This window comes from Semicossyphus pulcher, unplaced genomic scaffold (genome assembly GCF_022749685.1).
Source record: "Semicossyphus pulcher isolate SPU_LCO1_2020_fin unplaced genomic scaffold, fSemPul1.0.p SCAF_17, whole genome shotgun sequence".
Classification (NCBI taxonomy): Eukaryota; Metazoa; Chordata; class Actinopteri; order Labriformes; family Labridae; genus Semicossyphus; species Semicossyphus pulcher.
In genome coordinates, this window is record NW_027211681.1 from 14,588,532 (window position 1) to 14,608,558 (window position 20,027).

The window sequence follows — 20,027 nt, forward strand, 5'->3', positions numbered from 1 at the left end:
TTCATTAAAGTAAACGTGTGTTTTTCAATAATTGTAAGTATAATTATGCAGGATATTTTAAAATCACTATTACTGATGCATTAATTTGTAAGGACAATATATATGTCTATCCAACTATATATATACACATACAAACATACATACATAAATACACACACACACACACACACACACACACGCACGCACGCACGCACACACACACACACACACACACACACACACACACACACACACACACACATATGTATATATATATATGTATACCGGTTGGTACAATGAATATAGGCTACATGGTTAGCCTGTGGTTGTCCCCAATACTTTGCCACTCGGTAAATACCAGTCTACCCTCCACACCAGCAGGCGGCGCTGTTGTAATCTGCGCAGTCGCTGTGACACAATTTTGAAAGGAGGAAAACACAAGCACAGGAAACCCAGTGAGTCCCATATTGCCCGGTAGAATTGTGTTCGCGTTAATAGATTTAATATAAGCTACATTTTTACCTAAAGATGTCGAAAAGACATCGTCTGGACTTGGGTGATGACTACTCCTCAAGCAAGAAGAGATCTGAAGGGTAGGTGACGCTTCAAAGTTAAGTGTCCGCTATAACCAGCTATGAACAAGCTAACGGTTAGCTGATGCTAGTTATTTCTGGCTAATAGCCACCATGGATGTACAAAAAGAAACGAGAAAATATAACCTCAGCTGTTGTTGGTGTAGTCCCGCTCTAAGACACTGAACCTTAAACACACCGTAATTGTCCTCCAATAAAGGGTTACAAATGTTCTGCCTTTGACTACAGTCTCTTAGTAACCTCACATAGGACGAGTTTATGTTAGCTAACAAACGGAGCATCAACGTTAGCTGCGTTACTGTTGAGGCACGTGTGTGTGTGGCTAACGTGAACGAGTTACCAGCTAACTTTAGTTGATTTACAGGGGAATAGCCGTTGCTACTACTTAAAAGACTGCTGTTTTTATTAAAATAATATTATTCTATCAGAATTTGTCATGTAAATACCTCCACAAAGCCATTTTGTTACTATTGCGCTAACATGCGTGTCAGCCGGAACTTAAAGGGCACTGATGGCCCAGAAAATGTGCTTTATAATAGCCATGTCCCTTCACGTACCTGTTAGTTTTGTTTTGAAAGAAAGTTAACGTTATACCTTATTTCTCTTATCAAACTATCCTGGTATAATTCCTATTGTCATTTAGGTTGTGTTTTAAGTTTTCATTGATTCATAACAATATTTTTCTCTGCTTCATTGCACTATTGCCTCCTGTCTCCTTAAATAATGTATATTTATATTTATATTTATATATATATACTTTATACAATTAGTTGTAATATATATTTGTATTCATAGGCCTGTATATAGTAGTTTTAGTGTCTGTTTCCTTGTCTAACCTGTCCTTGTTTTTAAGTTTAGTTTGTCAATTTGTGTGTTTGTACATTGAGAGATAAGAAAAGCCATTCTTGGCCAATAAAATTGATTCTGATTCTTTGTAGGCTTTGATGCTGTTGAATTATATCAGAATCAAAATTTTTGCCAAATATTATGCCAAATAGGTTTACTTATACAAGGAGTTTGTTTTGTGTGCATATTAACAGTAAACATAAAACTAGAATCAAATTAAGATGCAAGAGCAAGTAATTGGCAGTACTTTTTATGTGTTTTTTTTTCTCTTGAGAATAAATAGCCTTTATAATCAATTATTGTTTGTATTTTTTTTAGACTGTTAAATGTCAATGTCCACATCTTCCTGAGTGCCTCCAAAAGCCATCCTCACTTAAGAGAACACAAGGGCTGGTTAATGCCGTGTCTGTGTAACAGGATTCACCATAATTGCCAGAATTAGACTTGTAAATAGTGTTCCCATCAGCATCCAAGTCTTAATTATATTATTGCCAAACTTATTTTCACCTAGCTGCTTAATTTCATGGAACAAACAAACATTGACGCATTCATAATATAAGAAAAATAAACCCAGATTTAGCGAATAATTTACATGTTTTAAATGTGCAGTGTTTTCTAACACTCGCACAACAAACTCTGCTATCATAAAACTGCCTTGGGATTGTCTGACGTGAAGGTTTGCAAGAAGTAAACACGGAAGTCAACACAACTCAAGTTATATTTACCCTTTGCAAATTTGACAGAAGTGTATGCTTTGTGTTCCAATGCTGCCTTTTCTCATGTTGACAGGAGAGAAAGGGACCGTGACAGAGACCGTGAGGACCGCTCCAGGGACAGGGACCGAGATAGGGACCGGGACAGGGACCGAGACCGGGAAAGAGACACAAAGCCATCTATTGCTCCGTCTAACAGCACTGCTCCCGTGCCATGCATGACGCCCATCAAGCAGATGGCCCTGCACCAGCAGATCAACCCGTTCACCAACTTGCCGCATACGCCTCGGTACTATGAGATCCTGAAGAAGAGGTTACAGCTTCCAGTGTGGGAGTACAAGGAAAGCTTCAGCGATATCATTACTCGTCATCAGAGCTTTGTCCTTGTCGGAGAGACGGGCTCTGGAAAAACAACACAGGTCTGAAATACAGCTCATCACACTCATTTAAACTGGGCAGTAAAAGCTTGTTAAAAGCTTTTTACGATATGCTGTTTCCTTAAAAATTCAGTAATTTGATGCTACATAATCGTTGAATCGTTTTATCTGAATTAATTGCCACATTTGCTTGAATCTTCAGATCCCACAGTGGTGTGTGGATATGGTGAGGGGCCAGCCTGGTCCTAAGCGGGCGGTAGCCTGCACCCAGCCCAGGAGAGTGGCGGCTATGAGTGTTGCTCAAAGAGTGGCAGACGAAATGGACGTCATGCTTGGACAGGAAGTGGGTTACTCCATCCGATTTGAAGATTGTAGCTCTGCCAAGACTATACTCAAGTAAGTGATTGAGGTCTGCTGATGCACAATTACTGCTTTTTATTGGCACTGAGCAATCAGGCTTCTTGCAATAAGAACATCTCAGTTTAATTAAGTGTATCTGTACTTCCTTTAGGTACATGACAGACGGTATGTTGCTGAGAGAGGCAATGAATGACCCGCTGCTGGAGCGATATGGTGTGATCATTCTCGATGAGGCCCACGAGAGAACTCTTGCCACAGATATCCTGATGGGGGTCCTAAAGGAGGTGGTGCGTCAAAGGCCGGATCTGAAGGTATTTTTTCATGCTTTTAATATATGTTTGGTTTTGCCAAGGACAATGGCAAGAACAGTTACTTTGCAAAAAACACACAAGTCAAAAAATGTGAGAACTTGAATGTTTAACACTCCCTATTAGATAACTTATTAATCAAGCCTCTTTCCTTGATGAACAGCACGTTCAGGCTCGAATGGTTTCCAATGTAATAAAAATCAACATTGTTCCGTTGTGTGCAGGTGATCGTCATGAGTGCCACGCTCGATGCAGGAAAGTTCCAGGTGTACTTCGACAACTGTCCCCTCCTGACTATTCCTGGACGTACACACCCTGTAGAGATTTTTTACACCCCGGAACCAGAGCGAGACTACCTTGAGGCAGCCATCCGCACTGTCATCCAGATTCACATGTGTGAGGAAGAGGAAGGAGACTGCCTTCTCTTTCTCACTGGTCAGGAGGTAAGAACTCACATTACTGGTTTAATAGAAATTGTCGTTATAGCTGCGTTCTTCTGCGCAGAAAAGTTAAAATTAAATTTGTCTTTAAGGAAATTGATGAGGCCTGCAAACGGATCAAGCGCGAAGTAGATGACCTTGGACCTGAAGTTGGAGACATCAAAATCATTCCACTGTACTCCACACTGCCGCCACAGCAGCAGCAAAGGATCTTTGAGCCGCCTCCTCCAAGAAAACCCAACGGTGCAATAGGAAGAAAGGTAAATTTAACTGGTAGATTTTAGCTGAACTCTAAAAGAAGTATCAACCAACCTTTGAAAGGTGTAACAATATATATCCATTTGCTTCTATGTATCCGGTTTTGGTAGTTATATGACGTGTTGCTTCATCCCCAGGTTGTGGTTTCGACAAACATTGCTGAGACGTCTCTGACAATTGATGGTGTGGTGTTTGTCATTGATCCTGGATTTGCCAAACAAAAGGTGGGCAGACTCGCATCACTGGATTTTTATTGGGGGGGATATTTTAGGTCAACTGTTTCACTTAAATCTGCTCTCAAATCTGTGTCCAGGTTTACAATCCCCGCATCAGAGTGGAGTCTCTGCTCGTCACAGCCATCAGTAAAGCTTCTGCCCAGCAGAGGGCGGGACGAGCCGGCAGAACACGACCAGGGAAATGTTTCCGCCTCTACACGGAGAAAGCCTACAAGACAGAGATGCAGGCAAGTGACAACAGACTGCTTGTCTTCTGAAGTCTTTGAAGTTAGAAAATAGATGAACTCAAAGCCTCAGTCAGTTGAGCATGTTCTTAGAATAAAAAATGGTTTTGTTTTCAGATACATGAGTTGCTGTTTTAACACTGTTAACACTCCCACTGCAGGACAACACGTACCCTGAGATTCTTCGGTCCAACTTGGGATCTGTTGTGCTGCAGCTGAAAAAGCTGGGTATCGACGACCTTGTGCACTTCGACTTCATGGATCCACCAGGTGAGTTGGTCTGCATCAGTTCAATTAATAAAATAAGACATTTATTGATCACTATTCTCTGACATTTACATCTCCTCTCCTTTGCAGCTCCTGAGACACTGATGAGGGCCCTCGAGCTGCTGAATTACCTGGCGGCTCTAAACGATGACGGAGACCTGACGGAGCTGGGCTCCATGATGGCGGAGTTTCCTCTGGACCCCCAGCTGGCTAAGATGGTCATTGCCAGCTGCGAGTTTAACTGCTCAAACGAGATCCTTTCCATTACTGCCATGCTGTCAGGTAATGCCCAGGACTGGGCTGACATCTCCCTTCCCTTCTGTAGGCCGAGTCTCTTGCGGTTAAACGCACCACTACTTAATGGTAGTGTTGAAAAGCTAGAATTCGGTCTAGTTAAAGTTTTTTCTTAAACTCCCATGAAATCTACATGAACAAAGTATTGGTTCAGTGTCATAGAAAAATGTTAAAGAATTTTATTCTGAGTATTTTAGTTTGAACCTGTTTATATCCAACAATTATATTTGTTCAGTTTATCATGAAACCTTAGAATTGTCCTTATACCCGGATGTACGAAAAATGCCCATTTTAAATTGTTTTTTCTGGAGAAAACGTTAAGGTGTGTACTTATGTGAGCTACAGTTGAAGTTTATCACACAGTTGTGAAACCTTTAATCATACTCTGGTTTGATTCCCAAAATATTTACTTTCCTATTCACGTGGTGTCTGAGGTTGCACTCGTAACAAAGCTTTAGTGTGGTGGAGAGGAGCTGTGAAACCGATTTATTGTTTATAACTAATATTTCAGTAACGGAGACATGATTAAAAACTGACTCCCGAAGGGAAAACAGTGTAATTAATTTATTGAAAATAATTTAATCACAGTGGTAATAACACAATCTGCAGCTCATCTTTGTCATAGCCATGCAGCCACAACGAGAACTGATGCGTCATCGACAAAAACCTTTTCCATCCACAAATTCCGTTTTGGTTTGGTTTCCTTTCGCTCTGGAAAGATTCACTACAACGTTAGAGCTCTTTCTGGTTTTAATTTAAATCCAGAATATGCACAGTATTTCTATTAATACGTGATTATTTAATCACCCGAGCAAGTGGATAGGGCAGGCACCACTTAAATGTTTTCATATTCATCAGAATGTCATCAGATTTTTCTTTTCATTGAACGCATAATGGATTTTAACAACTATCGTCATGTTTAGTTTTTATGTGTAGCCAAGAGGTATTTGATTTACGTGCTCTCTTAAAGGCCTGATCGACATGTCTCAGTATAAAAAAAGTTTCTGAATCTTGAAGAGTAAACATGCTGGTGTCCCTAACGCTCTGTAGTTGTGTGAAAACTCTTGTTTTACAGATGTGGTTAAATGACCCCCTTCTCTACGAGCTAATAACCATTACAGTTGGGAATGACCATGAGAAAAGACTGCAGCCCCCCTTTGATAGAGCTTGTGGTCCTGCCCTGTCCCTGCGCAGTGTCCAGTGCCCTAGCATCATAGGCTTTGCTCCGTTTTTTTCTGTGAATGTTTGACTCATCCCTATGGGCGGCTTTGTTGGGGCCCATACCAACCTTGTTTAGTCCCACAGTGTTTTGTCCGCCCCACGGAGGCTAAGAAGGCAGCAGACGAGTCCAAGATGCGGTTCGCTCACATCGACGGGGACCACTTGACGCTGCTCAACGTCTACCACGCCTTCAAACAAAGTAAGACTTGGAACAATTCCCTTGTTAACATGTCTTGAAATTATTTTCTATTTATATGAATATGCAAAAAGATTTTCACTGAAAAGTCCAAATTCATACATGCAGACACTGATAAGAGTATTGTAAACAACTGATTTGAAACACACTTTGCTAAACAAACTCGGTGATGTCACCTTTTTTTAATCACCCCCAAAATAGTTTTTTGCATTACATGTTCTGTGAAAAAGATGAAAGAAAACCTTATCGCAGTGCTGCTGTATCTTTGGCGGTCTGGCTGTAATTGTTAATATAAGAATTCATGATAAGTGCAACAAGATTTTTTTTTTTCTCCATTTCAAAAGTTAAAAAAAAGGAAAAACTCTAAACCAAATGTCTAAATCTTGTTTCGCTTCGTGCAGACCACGAGTCTAACCAGTGGTGCTACGACAACTTTGTTAACTACCGTTCACTGATGTCTGCTGACAACGTGCGGCAGCAGCTGTCCAGGATCATGGACCGCTTCAACCTGCCGCGCCGGAGCACAGAGTTCACCAGCAGAGATTACTACATCAACATCCGCCGAGCGCTCTGCACCGGCTTCTTCATGCAGGTGAAGTCACGCCATAGTTAATGTGTCAAAGTTTCTAATGAAAGAGATTTCTCCATGCCTTATTAAGGTCTACATTATTCATTTCTTTATCCTCCAGGTGGCTCATTTGGAGCGCACAGGTCATTACCTCACAGTCAAAGACAACCAAGTTGTCCAACTGCACCCGTCTACAGTCCTGGACCACAAGCCCGAGTGGGTGCTCTACAATGAATTTGTCCTCACCACCAAAAACTACATCCGCACTTGCACAGACATCAAACCAGAGTGGTACGTGTGCAGAGATTTAAAATAATCGTAGTGCAGATTCATAAATATATATGATTATAACAAGCTCTGATTGTACATGACCCCCTGACAGACTTCTCTTTTTCTTTGCACAGGCTGGTGAAGATTGCGCCCCAGTACTATGAAATGAGTAACTTCCCACAATGTGAAGCTAAGAGACAGCTGGAGCGAATCATTGCCAAACTAGAGAGCAAGGAGTATTCCCAGTACTGAACAACAGCCAACAAGTGTCCTGGAAAACAATTGCGTACTATAGTTTTAGATCTTTCTGTATCATTGTATGTTCATGTTTAAAATTTGGCTTTGATTTTTATATTTTGTTTCTTTTTTTTCCTTCTTTTTTTCCCATCAATGTTAATTCTGTAACTAAGTGTAATGTCAGATGAAATATCAGCGTTGAATATTAGACCTGGCTATGAAGATTTTCAAAAGGAATATCAGAAACATGTCATTTAGATGTGATTGACTTCCTTTAGGGGATTGCTGAGTAATTAAAAAATGTGCTTGCTCTGTTTCTTTAATAAAGGAGCTTTGACTTAATTTCTGTGTACATTATAATAAGTAAAATTACTTTGCTTAATATCATAATACATATAGGTTTATATTTGTTTTGTTTTTTTTAATTCTCAGCACACACTTTCGAACAGTTCAACGTAACTTTTATTTATTTCGTAACATGGAGCTCAGCTTACACTGTACAGATAAAATACTTTATTCAGGAAACAAAATACGCACCAAAGCAAGACTTTATCACAAATGTACACATTGTATAGAATTAAACTTATTACAGTTGATCCAAGCCCGGTGGGCTGAGATGAAAAGATGAACATGAAGATACTAAAGTGGAAGATATTTTACTGCCACACAAACTTTTCTAAAATCTTGCATTTTAGAAACACTGTAGAATTTTACTTAAAAAAAAATAGGGCTGTGATGGAATATATTATTATTGGTAATTTTTTGGATGCATCAATTAGTTGTTTGGTCCAGAAAATATTCAAAAAGGAAATTTTAATCATTGTTTCTTTTTTGTCCACAACCCAAAAATAAAGTTAACAATCAAGGAGTAAAGAAAAGGACAAATATTTACATTTGAGCAGCTGGAATCATAGAATCAATCTCAAACCTATTAATCGATTAAAAAATGGTGGTAAATGTAACAGCTTACAGCTAATTAATCGTTTCAGCTTAAAGGGGAACAACTGCTCTCTGAGATGCAGTCTGTAACCTGTCACAAAGGCTTGTGAGTCGTCAACAGCAAGAAGGTTAATAAGGGTCATGAGTTATACCACCTTAAGGTCTTTATATTGACTTTATTTAGCTCTACTAAATGTGAGATAGACAGTGTTTAACCTCCAGATAAAGTATTCATTCTCACAGCAACAAATCCTCAAACTAACAAGTACTAAGATGCAACAAGAAGCTATCGTTCTACTCAGAGCAAAAACCGAACTACTAAAAATAAACCTTTAAACAGAGTTCACTACCAGTTCTGTTCAATGTCCTCTATAGTCTCTGGTAAGCACCTGTTGCGTGTCTCTGACAGCGTTCTTGCCACAATTCCTCCCAGCAGAGCCAAGCAGCACAGGACGACCTGCGGCAGGTCCTTCCACACCTCGTCCAGTAAGAGGAGCAGAGGAGCCACAGCTACACCCAGTCGAGCCATGAAGGAGTTGTAGCCCATGCCGTTTTGCCTAAAAACACAATTCATAGACATTATTCGTAACCACTTTTGTACAGGTTAAAAAATGTGACAGGTTTTGTTGGATTTAAAAGACCAAAATGAAAGGGAAGCATGCATATTTACCTCACTACAGTGGGATAGAGCTCTGAACTGTAGAGCACAACAGTCGCAAACGAAGATGAAGAAAACGCTTTTCCAATGACGGCCACAACCGTCCTGACCACAGACATGTCTGAAAGCATGAGTGTTGCATTTGTCAATTTTAACAATGAAAATACTTCCTTTACTTACACTTTGCTCCACAAGAAATGAACCTCATCTAAGTTTAGTTTTAAATCTATGGGCATGAATGAATGCCTACCTTTAGGTACTGCAATGTTGATGCCAAGACTGACGGCAGCCAGCAGCAGAGATCCCACCTCAGTGCTTCGCCTGCCTATCGTATCCAGTAAGTAATAAACTGATATTTTAGCCGGGAGCTCAATTAAAGCGTATGTAAACTGAGTGAGGTAGATATTAAGCCCAAAGCCTGTGATGTTGAAGCTGATGCCATAAAAAACAGTCGCCACACAGAACCTAGAGGAAGAGTTGACATCTATTTAATCAAATTGATTTTCAGATGCAATCAGAGTTTTTTTTTATGGATCTTTTTAAATGCAAAACTGACTCAAAGGAAAAATAAAAACATAAGATGTTTTAAAGAAGTCATTGGGAGTACAGACCACAGTGCACCAGTACTCAGGGCCAGTCTCCTCATTTTAGGTGTTCGAATGAGATCGAGGTAGGAATAGGCCCGATCTCTTTTTTCAGTCACAACAATCGTGGAGAGTGTCTGAAGGAAGACAAAGCAGCGTTATTCTTAAAAGCACAAGATTAAAAATCAAAGGATTAATAGACATCAGAAATTATTAGATCACTTAAAGTCATTGTTTGAAAGATTAAACACGTAAAAGGTTTTTGTTAGCTTTCTCAATCATCTCCAAAAAAGCAAACCTCAGTTTTGAGCGTGTTAATGAAATCCTCTCTTTGGTTCATCTGGGCACATTTTTTCAGATACACCTGAGCTTGTTCCAGCTTTCCATTAGCAATGAGCCACCTGGCAGATTCTGGCATCCACCTGATGTTGATGAAAAAGACATTTTTTATTTCTGATATATTACATTGTAATGAATTTCATTTCATGTTAACATAAAATCATGTAGGCTATTAGTATGTACATAACCTCAGTGGGATACAGTATACTAAGGCAAAAGAGAGGACAACTGAAAGCTCCCAAAAGTTTAAACATGCTTAACAAATTAAACATTTCATCTCTATAACGTTGTTGGGATCAAAACCAGAGATAATCTCTTCAATATTCTGCACATTTTACTTCCTTGCCAAGGATGGTGCCTACATTACCCACAGTGCAGCTCGAAACGCAGTTCCGTTCAGAGTTTCAGGTTTGTCTTTCCATTAGCCTGTTAGCCGTATTTATGAGCTGCTAGCCTCAGGCATAGACGAGGAGCAAGTTTTACTTTGTGCTTAGCGAGGCCATTATTTCCAATGTGTACAGATATCCTGCAAAAATTCTGGTTTTGTAGGAAGGCAGAAGTTATAGTGGGGAAAAAATCTTAAACATGGCAGGAAAGATGGGATGGGAAAAGGTTACCAGGTAAAAAAACAAAAACAAAAAACCTTGTGCTAACTTTTCACTCTTGCACATTTGACCTTAAACCATCCTTAACGTTTGGGGGATGAACCCTTGAGCAAACTCTTTACACTTCCCCCCAATGTTCATCTTTAAACTAAACAATGTCAGAATCGTACCTCCAGGTGATGATGGCCAAGATTAGAGGTGAGGTGACGCTAACAGTTAGCCATCGCCAATCATTCACAAAGTAAGCAATAGCTGCAAATATTGTGTTTCCAAATGTCCAGGATAAGCTGTCGATCACTCCCACCAGCTTCCTGTGCTCAATGTCCACCCACTCCACACCTGCAAATTACAAACACCTCATCACTTTGCAATCCAATGCACATATTATATCGGGTAATAACAATTAAAAGTAACTTACTGAGGACTGCTGAGACAATGACGATGCCAGTGATGCAGAACCCAGTGAAGAACCTGAGCACTACAAACATCACGTAGGAAGTAGAAAAAGCACTTGCCACAGCAAAGAGCATCCCAGTGACATATGACACCAGCAGCATGATCCTTCGCCCGTACCTGCGGAGAGCCAGAAGTTTCAAATGATTACTTTACTGTTTGTTTGAATCACTTCTAAGGTGAGAGTAGACAAAGCTTTACCTGTCACTCAGACTCCCAAAGGACATGGCTCCAAACATCACTCCTACAAAGAAGATGGTAGTAGTCGCTTTGTTCTTGCCTCTTTTGTCACACACCAGGTCCCACTTTTACAAACAAAAAAAGAAAGAGGGCAAGGTTACTCTGACTTCCTCCTAAAGCATTCAAAGTTTTAAAATGAAGGGAAATAAATCCACCTCTGAGGTCAGAGTAGACTTGAAGGTGCTGTTGTCGTACACCCATCCATCCTTACACGGCACCACTGATGCTTCAGTGGTGTTGGAGGAGTTGTACAGGAGATGATACTGAGGCTCTGCAAACATCTGACAGGAGTTTGGGGTCCCATCCTCCTGCACCGGAATACTCACGAGAAGTCTGTCCGCCGGGGATAAATCCCTGAAAATATCTTCGTCCTCCAGAGAGCTGATGTCGCAGTGGTGAGAGGGAACAGCAGCTATGAAGTTGTTTAGCATGAAGTGGCAGGGAAGTGTGAAGCGGCCAATAAAGCTGATCACAATGATCATTATCTGAAATCTTCCAAATCCATTAATGTCGGCGAGAACGTTCTCAAACTTCATTGTGGCGTCCCGCTGTGTGCAAAGTGTCCTCTTTTGAAATGGAAAAAAAGTCCTTAAATGCTGAGCACTTGAAGAAGTAGACTGCAACCGACTCTCAGAGCAAGGCAAGACAACCTTTGGCATTTTACTGCGGCTCAATTGCAGTTGAAGTTGGTGAATATTTAACTCCATTTAACCATTACATTTATTTTTATTACTTTTTTGTTGCTTCCTCTGGTAATAAATAAAACTGAATCCTCACTATGTAATGAAATGAGGTGTAATTTTATGATATATGAATTCATATTTAACATATTTTTTTATCTCTTTATTGCATGACAACAAAAACATAGCAATTAATCATTTATAGTGTAGAGTATATGATCAGATTGACTACGTACTCAAAGAGTTTTATTGTTCAAACATTAACATTATATGGGGCTATTGATTGCCATAAAAAAAAGTAATTATGCAGACGATGACTCATCAGGTGTACAGATTGAAGGTCTTCTGAAACACCAATAAGTATAATCTTTAACATATTGTTGCTTTTACGACGGTTACAAAGTTTCAGATTCAGTCCAAAATGAGGGCCAATTCTTTGACGGCTCCAAGTTTCAATAGTTTCTGTAGTAAACCATTTACTTGGTAGAGGGAGCCACATTTCTTCAAGAAGTACGACACAGACAAACCTGTTGAGCTGTGAGGGAGCTGTTACGTTGCATTACCTGTGGAACAGAAAACACATAATATCAGACGACAGGATAATCAACTCACTAAAACCCAATCAGGGGCCTGTCAGTGAAGCAGACTACATGTATTCATTTTGATAACCACCATAAATAAAATGTGTAACATGCAGAAGTGTAAAAATAACCTTCCAGATAATGAAAATTCTGCATTGTTTTATTGACATTAAGATTTATTACTGTTGTATTTTGATGGTGCCATTATTGCAAAAAACAGGTTACACATTACAAACTATATTCCTGATCTTAAGTTGATCTCTTTTTCTATCTTAAGTTAGAAATGATTTATTGATAATACTTGTAAATGTAATTGACAAAGCACCAAAAACAATAACCAGTAAATGTTTTTCCTCAGGTGAATGTGGAATGCTGTCAACTGCGTTTTAATCGACTTTTTTTCTTGTTCAAGTTGTTAAAGTAGAAGCCACAACGCAACGTTATTCTTTCAAAGAAATGTAAATATACATTGATCATTTACTTTGAGGAACAAGTTAAAAAATTTACACATACCAGTTTAAACAAGTGTTCCAGCCTGTTTCACCCTCAGGCCTCTTTTGTTTAAAGTTGAAAGGTCATGATAGCTGTCAGTTTTCCCTAACTTAAAGCTGTATAATAAATTGACTATTTAGGATGACTGAACTCTTTACCCCAGACTCAGGACAAAGGTAAAGATTACAGACTAAATGTTTGGATAAAGGGCAAAGGACTGGTTTTGTTTGTTTGGACAGGTGGTAAGCCTTTCAGTCTCTTTTGACTTACAAAGTTGTTGGTTACCAGTATATAATGTTATCTGATTAGAGGAGGTCGCTTGCCATGGTCATCAGGTTTGAATGAGAGTTATAAGTGCAAATCATCTGTAGATCCACAGATGTAAGAACGTCCAAATAGAGACGTGTTCTAAAAGAACAGCCCTGGACCCAAAACTGAACCTTGTGGCACTCCAAATTAGATTTTTTTTTTGTTTGAAAATAATTTCTTTTTGGCCTTTTGCCTTTATTAGGTAGGACAGTAGATAGAGTCAGAAATATGGGAAGAGAGAGTGGGGAGGACATGCAGCAAGGGGCCGAGGGTCGAAATCAAATAAACAGGCCGCCACTGCGATGAGGACTGAGCTTCTATACACGGGGAGCGAACCTCAACAGCTGAGCGAAAGCGGCGCCCCCAAATGTCAGAAAGCTGACTTTATTAAGGTTGGCTAGATTAATAATTTGAACCATAACTTTTAAGCCTTTCAATCCCTACGTTTTTGTGCTTCTTCCTCCTTAAATCTCTCAATTTCAAATATTTATGTTTTTTTCCCAGCATAGCAAAGACCATTTGAGAAATGACGAAATCTTTTGAATCTTTGAATCAAGATTTATGGATTAAAAATTAAGTAGAATTTACGTTTGCCTTAAAAATATGTTACATAATGAATCTTTTCCTAATTTTGATGACAAATATATCTTAACAGTAACTAATCAATGACATAAAAACAACATGGAACAAGACCTCTCATTTTAATGGTAATGACCAATGCTATTGATATGTTGATTGACAGTCAGTGCAAGCCTCACAAAAAAGGTACAAGGTTCAGCTGTGATTGATAGGGTTAAAAATATCTTCTTTATTTAAGTAAAACACAAAAATCAATCAAGAATCAGCAAAACTGTAAATATATTTGATGATAATAATAAAAATAGTTATGCTGGTTGCTCTTCTTAGAAACACTTCCTTGTTTATTCTATTTTTTTTTCTGTATTGTAACATTTAACCACCACTGATAACCCCTGCAACTTTTGGTTGCAATGAAGAAAACATTTACAGCTGAGGTTTTTCTTCAGATGGGGAGATGGATCTTCGTCTGAAACACAAAAGACATTTTAATCTTATATCTTTACTGACACTTGAGTGTTTGGTTGCAGTGAAAATGAAGGTCCTTATACCTTGTCATTTCCACATCCTCGACGGTCTCTGGTAGACGGACGTTGCTTGTCTCAGGAAGATAAGAAGCTGACAGCCCGCCAACAAAAGCCACCAGGGTGAAAATAGTACCCGGGAAATGTCCCCACACTTCTTCAAGAACCATGATCAGAGGGGCTACAGCCACGCCGAAGCGAGCGAAGAAGGAGCAGTAACCCAATCCATTTTGCCTGTGTAACCAAAATAAAATGAATTTAAAACAAAGGAAGGACCAGCTTCAGGAATCAAATACAACTCAGTAAACCTGCTTCTTGGAAAAAGTTGCAAGCTATAATAACTGTATGTAAATGTGCAAAATATAATCTAGTTTACTGACCTCATTACAGTGGGATAAAGCTCCGCCGTGTACAAAAATAGAGTTGTAAAAGCTGCCTCTGCGCACATCTTCCCCAGAGCTCCCACAGCTGTCCTATACTGCCCTTTATCTGAAAAGAAAAAGTTGTGAAGTCACAAGTGAACCCTTCTTTGAGTTGTAGTTAAAGCTACTACATGTCAAATTTGGCATCCCCATTGATAGTTTGTATTTCCATACTCTTTACTTGAGGATATCTAAAATGAAACTGAACTCTTTAACAGCACACACATGAAGTGATCACCTTGAGGGATAAACATGTTGCAGAGTATAAGCAGTCCAGTCATATAGAGTGTACCAGCCTGAATCAAACGGCGGCCGATTTTGTTCACACTTAAAAAAATGAACAGTTTTGCTGGAATTTCACTCGCGCCGTAGATGAACTGTTGGAGGTAAATGTTCACACCAAATCCAGTTACATTCAAACTGATTCCATAATATGTACAGGTCACTCCAAACCTATGAACAAGAGCAAAAACATGTTTTTCAAAGTTAAACATTTGCCCCAGAAATTCTTGTTTTTAATGGCCTGGCAGGTGTGTGTGTTAAACCACTGTTCTTAATCAGTAAGTTACCTTACATCTCAATGTATCCACTCATGTTCTCTACTCTGAATAACAGCCCCCTCAAGAGGATACCGGGTTCCCTTCAGCAGACACAACCACTTTAAATATTCCCTTGTCCCTCTGTCCATTAAAGCCCTCAACACCACCTAGCCTGTTATGCATAGCTGTACTTGCTGTGGTTCATCATGGTTTTTATTTATTTATTATCTATTTATTTTTTACTATGTGTGAAATTTTATGATGATGTTAATCTGCCATTGTATGTATTGTATTGTCCCAGTGGCAAATTTGCCACTGGGACAATAAAAGTCTATCGTATAATATCTTACAAAGTCAACTAACAATGCACGATGAAATGGACCTAACTACGGGTTAATTGTAGTGTTTGAAAAATAATATTACACCACTACAAGTAACATCTTAATTACATTCACAAAATAATTCATGGAAAAAATGAGTTAATGTATCAAAGTATAGATACTCATCATGCTACAGAGTGACCTCTGTCAGTGGGACATACATTAATGGTTAATTATTTCTTATACACTCACCGGCCACTTTATTAGGTACACCTGAAAAATCTAATGTAATCCAGTACACCAGCTGAGCCATAAGATTAGCTTTTATGTTGCCTGTAATGTACAGGCTTCTTTCTAAGCTGTCACAGAGGTCTTAATTCAATGATATTTCAGCATCAAGGTCATAAGTGGTGGTGGGGCTGTACTGAGCTGCATAACAGTCAGAGGTGTTTCTAATACTCTGGCCCCCTCATGTATGTAAATAGGGAGGACAAAAAAATTAGGGACACATCTCAGTATAATTTAGTTCAGTACAACACCTTTAACTACAGCCTCAGCAATAAACATCACTGAATTTCAGTCAACAAAAACTAAACTTCATAAAAGCAGAATCCATGGCAGTGCTGTTGTGTTGAACTGCATTAGATTTTTCAGGTGTACCTAATGCAGTGGCCGATGAGTGTACATCACTATATAAGTAGCATTTATCGTTTATGTGGTCAAAATTAAGCTTGTATCAACTAGTATTTTTAATGTTGGGTATTTTAATCTTAAACAATTATTCTTAATTTTCATATATTGCATCACAGTTTATAATCTGAACATAAATTTATGATGTAAAACCACAATCTTCAAAGTAACAGAAAACATAAAGCCTCTGTACTCGGGACTCCTGCTCTACTAACTGAGCTAAACCAGCAGCCCGTACTTTAGGATATCTTTAAGTGCATTATTCTACACACCCAGTTAAAACTGATTGACTGAATGTTACCCTGGTTATCTCTTTGTTTCTAAATCTTAAATTGTATTTTTTTTAAGACCACAAAAATGTACATACCACACTATGCCAGTAAGAATAGCCAGCCTCCTCATCCTGGGGGTCCTGAAGAGGTCCAAATAGGAATATTTTCTTTTATCATCTTCTACAAGTATGACTGTGGACAGAACCTGAGGAGTATAAAGTAAAATAATCAAAGATTTAGCAAGTATCAATTACAGACTAGAAATCAATGTATTCTTATACTACTTAAAATGATATCTTGTGAATAGTTAGGCACAATTATTCATGTGTAATCCTAATATATGCAGCCGCACAGAGCAGTATCTGTTGGGCACGCTTGAGTGTCTGTTTCAGGGAACCCTTTAGAGCTTGTTTTCGCATCTGTTATACATGGTGGTCAACAAGGCCAAACTCTCTGCAGCGGCCCAAAAGATTTCCATTAGGATAAATGGGCTACAAATTCAGAAGAAATGCCAATTCTAAAACACTGCGCTGCTTTCCATGCTTTTGTTTTGGCTTTTGAAGCACGTTTCCGTGGTTTCAGATTATTCAAAGTGTATCTATCTGAATTTGTAGCATGTTTCTCTTGGGGAAAATCTTTTAGGCGGCAGCGTGTTTGCCCTTGTTGGCCACCAAAGTTTTTTTCCTTTCCAACACATTGTTAACATCACACCGTCTTCTTGGTTAGATTTAGGCAAAAAAAACCTCCTTGGGAAAGTTTAACAAACACATCAGGGTGTGGATTAAATCATGTTGACTTTTTGTTTCAAACGGGATTTGAGACAGTCCTATGTTGTTTGACCTGTCCATCATCCCGAGCCTCCATCTGAGGCGGACTTTATCGATCTTTCCACTACGTTACCTGACTTCTTAATTACTGTATGGCCTGAACAGTTGATCTGGGGATTGGTTCACCCTCTCAGTCCTGTAGCATCTCATGTAGACAACAAAAGTATCCTGTGCGTCAGATTGAGAGGCCAAGGGGTGAGGGAATATGTGGGTATGTGTGGTACCTCAGGCTGCAGGTCAGCCATAAATTGCTCTCTGCCATTCATCTGTGCACACTTGCTCAGGTAAAAATGAGCTTGTTGGACCTTTCCATTACTTATCAGCCATCTTGCAGATTCAGGGAGCCACCTGCGACACAGATATATGATATAAACTCAGAAATCAGACCTCTATTACTGAAGTTATTGAAAGCTCATTCATAAATGTTTCCTTACCACCAAGTGACCATTGCCAGAAATAGCGGCGTGGTTAACGTGGCGGTCAGGTACCTCCAGTCATTTACAAAATAGGCGATTACAGGCAGCAGAGCAGTACCAGCGCTCCAGTCCAGGCTAATTAAAACTCCCACTGCTGTGCGATGCTTGATGTCCACCCATTCAATACCTGAATAGAGCAGTAATAATATTTCCGAACCAATCAAACATCCTAAATACATACATAATATAATTACTTCTTCTTCTTCAAAAAACACCCTTACATAAAACTCACAAAGGACTATGGTGATGATACTTATTCCAGATAATCCTACTCCAGTACAGAACCACATGACAGCAAACATGATAAAGTTATATGAGAAAGCACTTGCAAATCCAAAGATGACGGTGGTCAGGTAGGACACCAGGAGCATTCTTTTCCTGCCAAACCTGAGAGACAAACTTGTTACAGATGAATCTGTAGAATAGGTCACGCAGGCCAAATTACAAGTACTAGATTTAGAAAGCTGCACACATAATACAGATGTGCATTTTCAGGATGGCTAATCTTATGCAAAATTGCAGGGCAACTTTTGCACTCAATTCTCGATTCTTTGGCATTAGCAAAACATACAACGGAGACAGCTCATGCTGCACAAAACAGTGACATAGATAATCATCCCTTTGCAAAAAGAAAGTTTCTCTTATATTTAAAATATATTAAATAAAGTAGATAATTTAAGCACTTACAGGTTGAAACGTGTCAGATTAAAGAGTTAAATATTTGAACACCTGTCACTGAGATAGCCGAACACTGCTGCCCCCAGCATGACCCCCACGAAGAGGATAGTGGCTGTGGCTCTGTTCACTCTTCTGCTATCACAAACCAGATCCCACTGCGAGCAAAACAAAGACAATGCACAGAACAGTCAGGAGTTAAGAGGATAGTTTCACACTGATATAATTTTAATGGAAAGAAATAAAACCTCACATCTGTGGCCAGAGTAGACTTGAAGGTGCTGTTGTCGTACACCCATCCATTCTGGCACGGCACTGTGGGTAGTTCAGTGATGTTGGAGGAGTTGAGCAGCAGGGGATACTGAGGCTCTGCAAACATCTGACAGGAGCTGTGAGTCCCATCCTCCTGGACGGGAATACTGACAATAAGCCTCTCAGCCTGGGATAAATTCTTAAAGACACCTCCGTCATCCAGAGAGCTGATGTCGCAGTGGTGGGAGGGAATCGCCGCTATGAAGTTATTCAGCAAAAAGTGAAAAGGCAAAGTCACACGAGGAATCACCATCAAGAGGATCGTCCTTAGCTGGAATTTCCCAAAGCCATCCACCTCTGCCAGCATATTCTCAAACTTCATCTTGTTAATTAATGATGCAACACTTTCAAATACGAGTAAATCTCACAGGTTAATAACATAAAACTCCAAGAACACAATGTGTCAGTTTGAAAGGGAGCCGCCAGCCTTTTGCACACCGTTAAAATGCTGTTAGTCAATGGTCAGCTCAGTGGATGTGTGAATGTGTAAAGAAATGCTCTGACTCAACAAGGCAAATCAATAGTTACTGAGTACTGAGGAGGGGATTATCGTCTAAAGGTTAAAGAAGTATGCTTGTGGAGGAAAATCCATTTAAAGATACAATCTCAAAGATTTCAGCCTAGGCGCTCTTGAGCACCTCCTACTGGTAATATTCTGTAATTATGAGAGAACACTTCCCAATTTAACCAGACGTCTATGGCTGGCTCCCTTTGTCATGGTTCAAGTCTTCATTGTAAACTGTTTGACTTCATCTGAGTGTCGAATTTGTTTCTTTTTCTTTGGATTTTCACTTGTGAAGTGCAGCTACTTAGCTCCGCCTACCCTCTCTGGCAGACCAACCACTGCTGGGTGATGGAAAACTTGTCACTAACTGGGCGCCGCTTGTGATTTTTTCCGCGAATGTCGCCACAGACACCCAGTCCATTAAAATACGATATACTGTAAATGCAAAGGCTTTCAACAGCGAGCCTTAGGCTCAATCACCATTGTGTTACCTCATTCGGTGATAGTTAGTGACTTAACAGACATTTATTCAAATGGAAAAGTTCAACATTGTTATTTTAAATCTGTGGAAACTGTCTACCACTTTGGTTCAGACATTAATAACTCAAGAACTATTTCATGG

General features: G+C 39.4%; 3 protein-coding genes across 3 annotated transcripts; 1 reads left to right on the top strand and 2 right to left on the bottom strand.

Moving 5' to 3' along the window:
* Positions 1-432: 432 nt before the first annotated feature.
* LOC138594999 (ATP-dependent RNA helicase DHX15) lies at positions 433-7,729 on the top strand. The gene is made up of 14 exons (XM_069666312.1): positions 433-572; positions 2,208-2,550; positions 2,711-2,904; positions 3,020-3,179; positions 3,401-3,619; positions 3,709-3,876; positions 4,012-4,098; positions 4,188-4,337; positions 4,496-4,604; positions 4,692-4,883; positions 6,193-6,315; positions 6,714-6,904; positions 7,002-7,171; positions 7,285-7,729. The coding sequence occupies exons 1-14, from the start codon at positions 508-510 to the stop codon at positions 7,400-7,402; spliced, it is 2,289 nt and encodes a 762-aa protein (XP_069522413.1). The 5' UTR covers positions 433-507; the 3' UTR covers positions 7,403-7,729.
* Positions 7,730-8,672: 943 nt separating this feature from the next.
* LOC138595209 (solute carrier family 22 member 7-like) lies at positions 8,673-11,741 on the bottom strand. The gene is made up of 9 exons (XM_069666563.1): positions 11,361-11,741; positions 11,167-11,270; positions 10,931-11,085; positions 10,683-10,851; positions 9,867-9,990; positions 9,596-9,705; positions 9,235-9,449; positions 8,997-9,105; positions 8,673-8,883 (listed from the first exon to the last, which is right to left on the bottom strand). Exons 1-9 carry the CDS (start codon positions 11,739-11,741, stop codon positions 8,673-8,675), a joined length of 1,578 nt encoding a protein of 525 aa, XP_069522664.1.
* A 2,528-nt stretch (positions 11,742-14,269) lies between these two features.
* Positions 14,270-19,222, bottom strand: LOC138595156 (solute carrier family 22 member 7-like). Its single transcript, XM_069666500.1, has 10 exons — positions 18,842-19,222; positions 18,643-18,746; positions 18,146-18,300; positions 17,872-18,040; positions 17,662-17,785; positions 16,706-16,815; positions 15,028-15,242; positions 14,748-14,856; positions 14,395-14,601; positions 14,270-14,312 (listed from the first exon to the last, which is right to left on the bottom strand). The coding sequence occupies exons 1-10, from the start codon at positions 19,220-19,222 to the stop codon at positions 14,270-14,272; spliced, it is 1,617 nt and encodes a 538-aa protein (XP_069522601.1).
* Between the last annotated feature and the right edge of the window lie 805 nt (positions 19,223-20,027).

Bases quoted from the DNA above. Each gene is read 5' to 3' on its own strand.
- LOC138594999 (XM_069666312.1), top strand. From the start codon at position 508: ATGTCGAAAAGACATCGTCTGGACTTGGGTGATGACTACTCCTCAAGC. The intron at 4,338-4,495 runs GCAAGTGACAAC...CTCCCACTGCAG, and splicing joins CCTACAAGACAGAGATGCAG to GACAACACGTACCCTGAGAT. The intron at 6,905-7,001 runs GTGAAGTCACGC...TTTATCCTCCAG, and splicing joins GCACCGGCTTCTTCATGCAG to GTGGCTCATTTGGAGCGCAC.
- LOC138595209 (XM_069666563.1), bottom strand. From the start codon at position 11,741: ATGAAGTTTGAGAACGTTCTCGCCGACATTAATGGATTTGGAAGATTT. The intron at 10,852-10,930 runs GTAAGTTACTTT...TGTAATTTGCAG, and splicing joins CATTGTCTCAGCAGTCCTCA to GTGTGGAGTGGGTGGACATT. The intron at 8,884-8,996 runs GTAAATATGCAT...TTGTGTTTTTAG, and splicing joins CTCTATCCCACTGTAGTGAG to GCAAAACGGCATGGGCTACA.
- LOC138595156 (XM_069666500.1), bottom strand. From the start codon at position 19,222: ATGAAGTTTGAGAATATGCTGGCAGAGGTGGATGGCTTTGGGAAATTC. The intron at 16,816-17,661 runs GTACCACACATA...TATACTCCTCAG, and splicing joins TGGCTGACCTGCAGCCTGAG to GTTCTGTCCACAGTCATACT. The intron at 14,602-14,747 runs GTCAGTAAACTA...TTGGTTACACAG, and splicing joins CTTTATCCCACTGTAATGAG to GCAAAATGGATTGGGTTACT.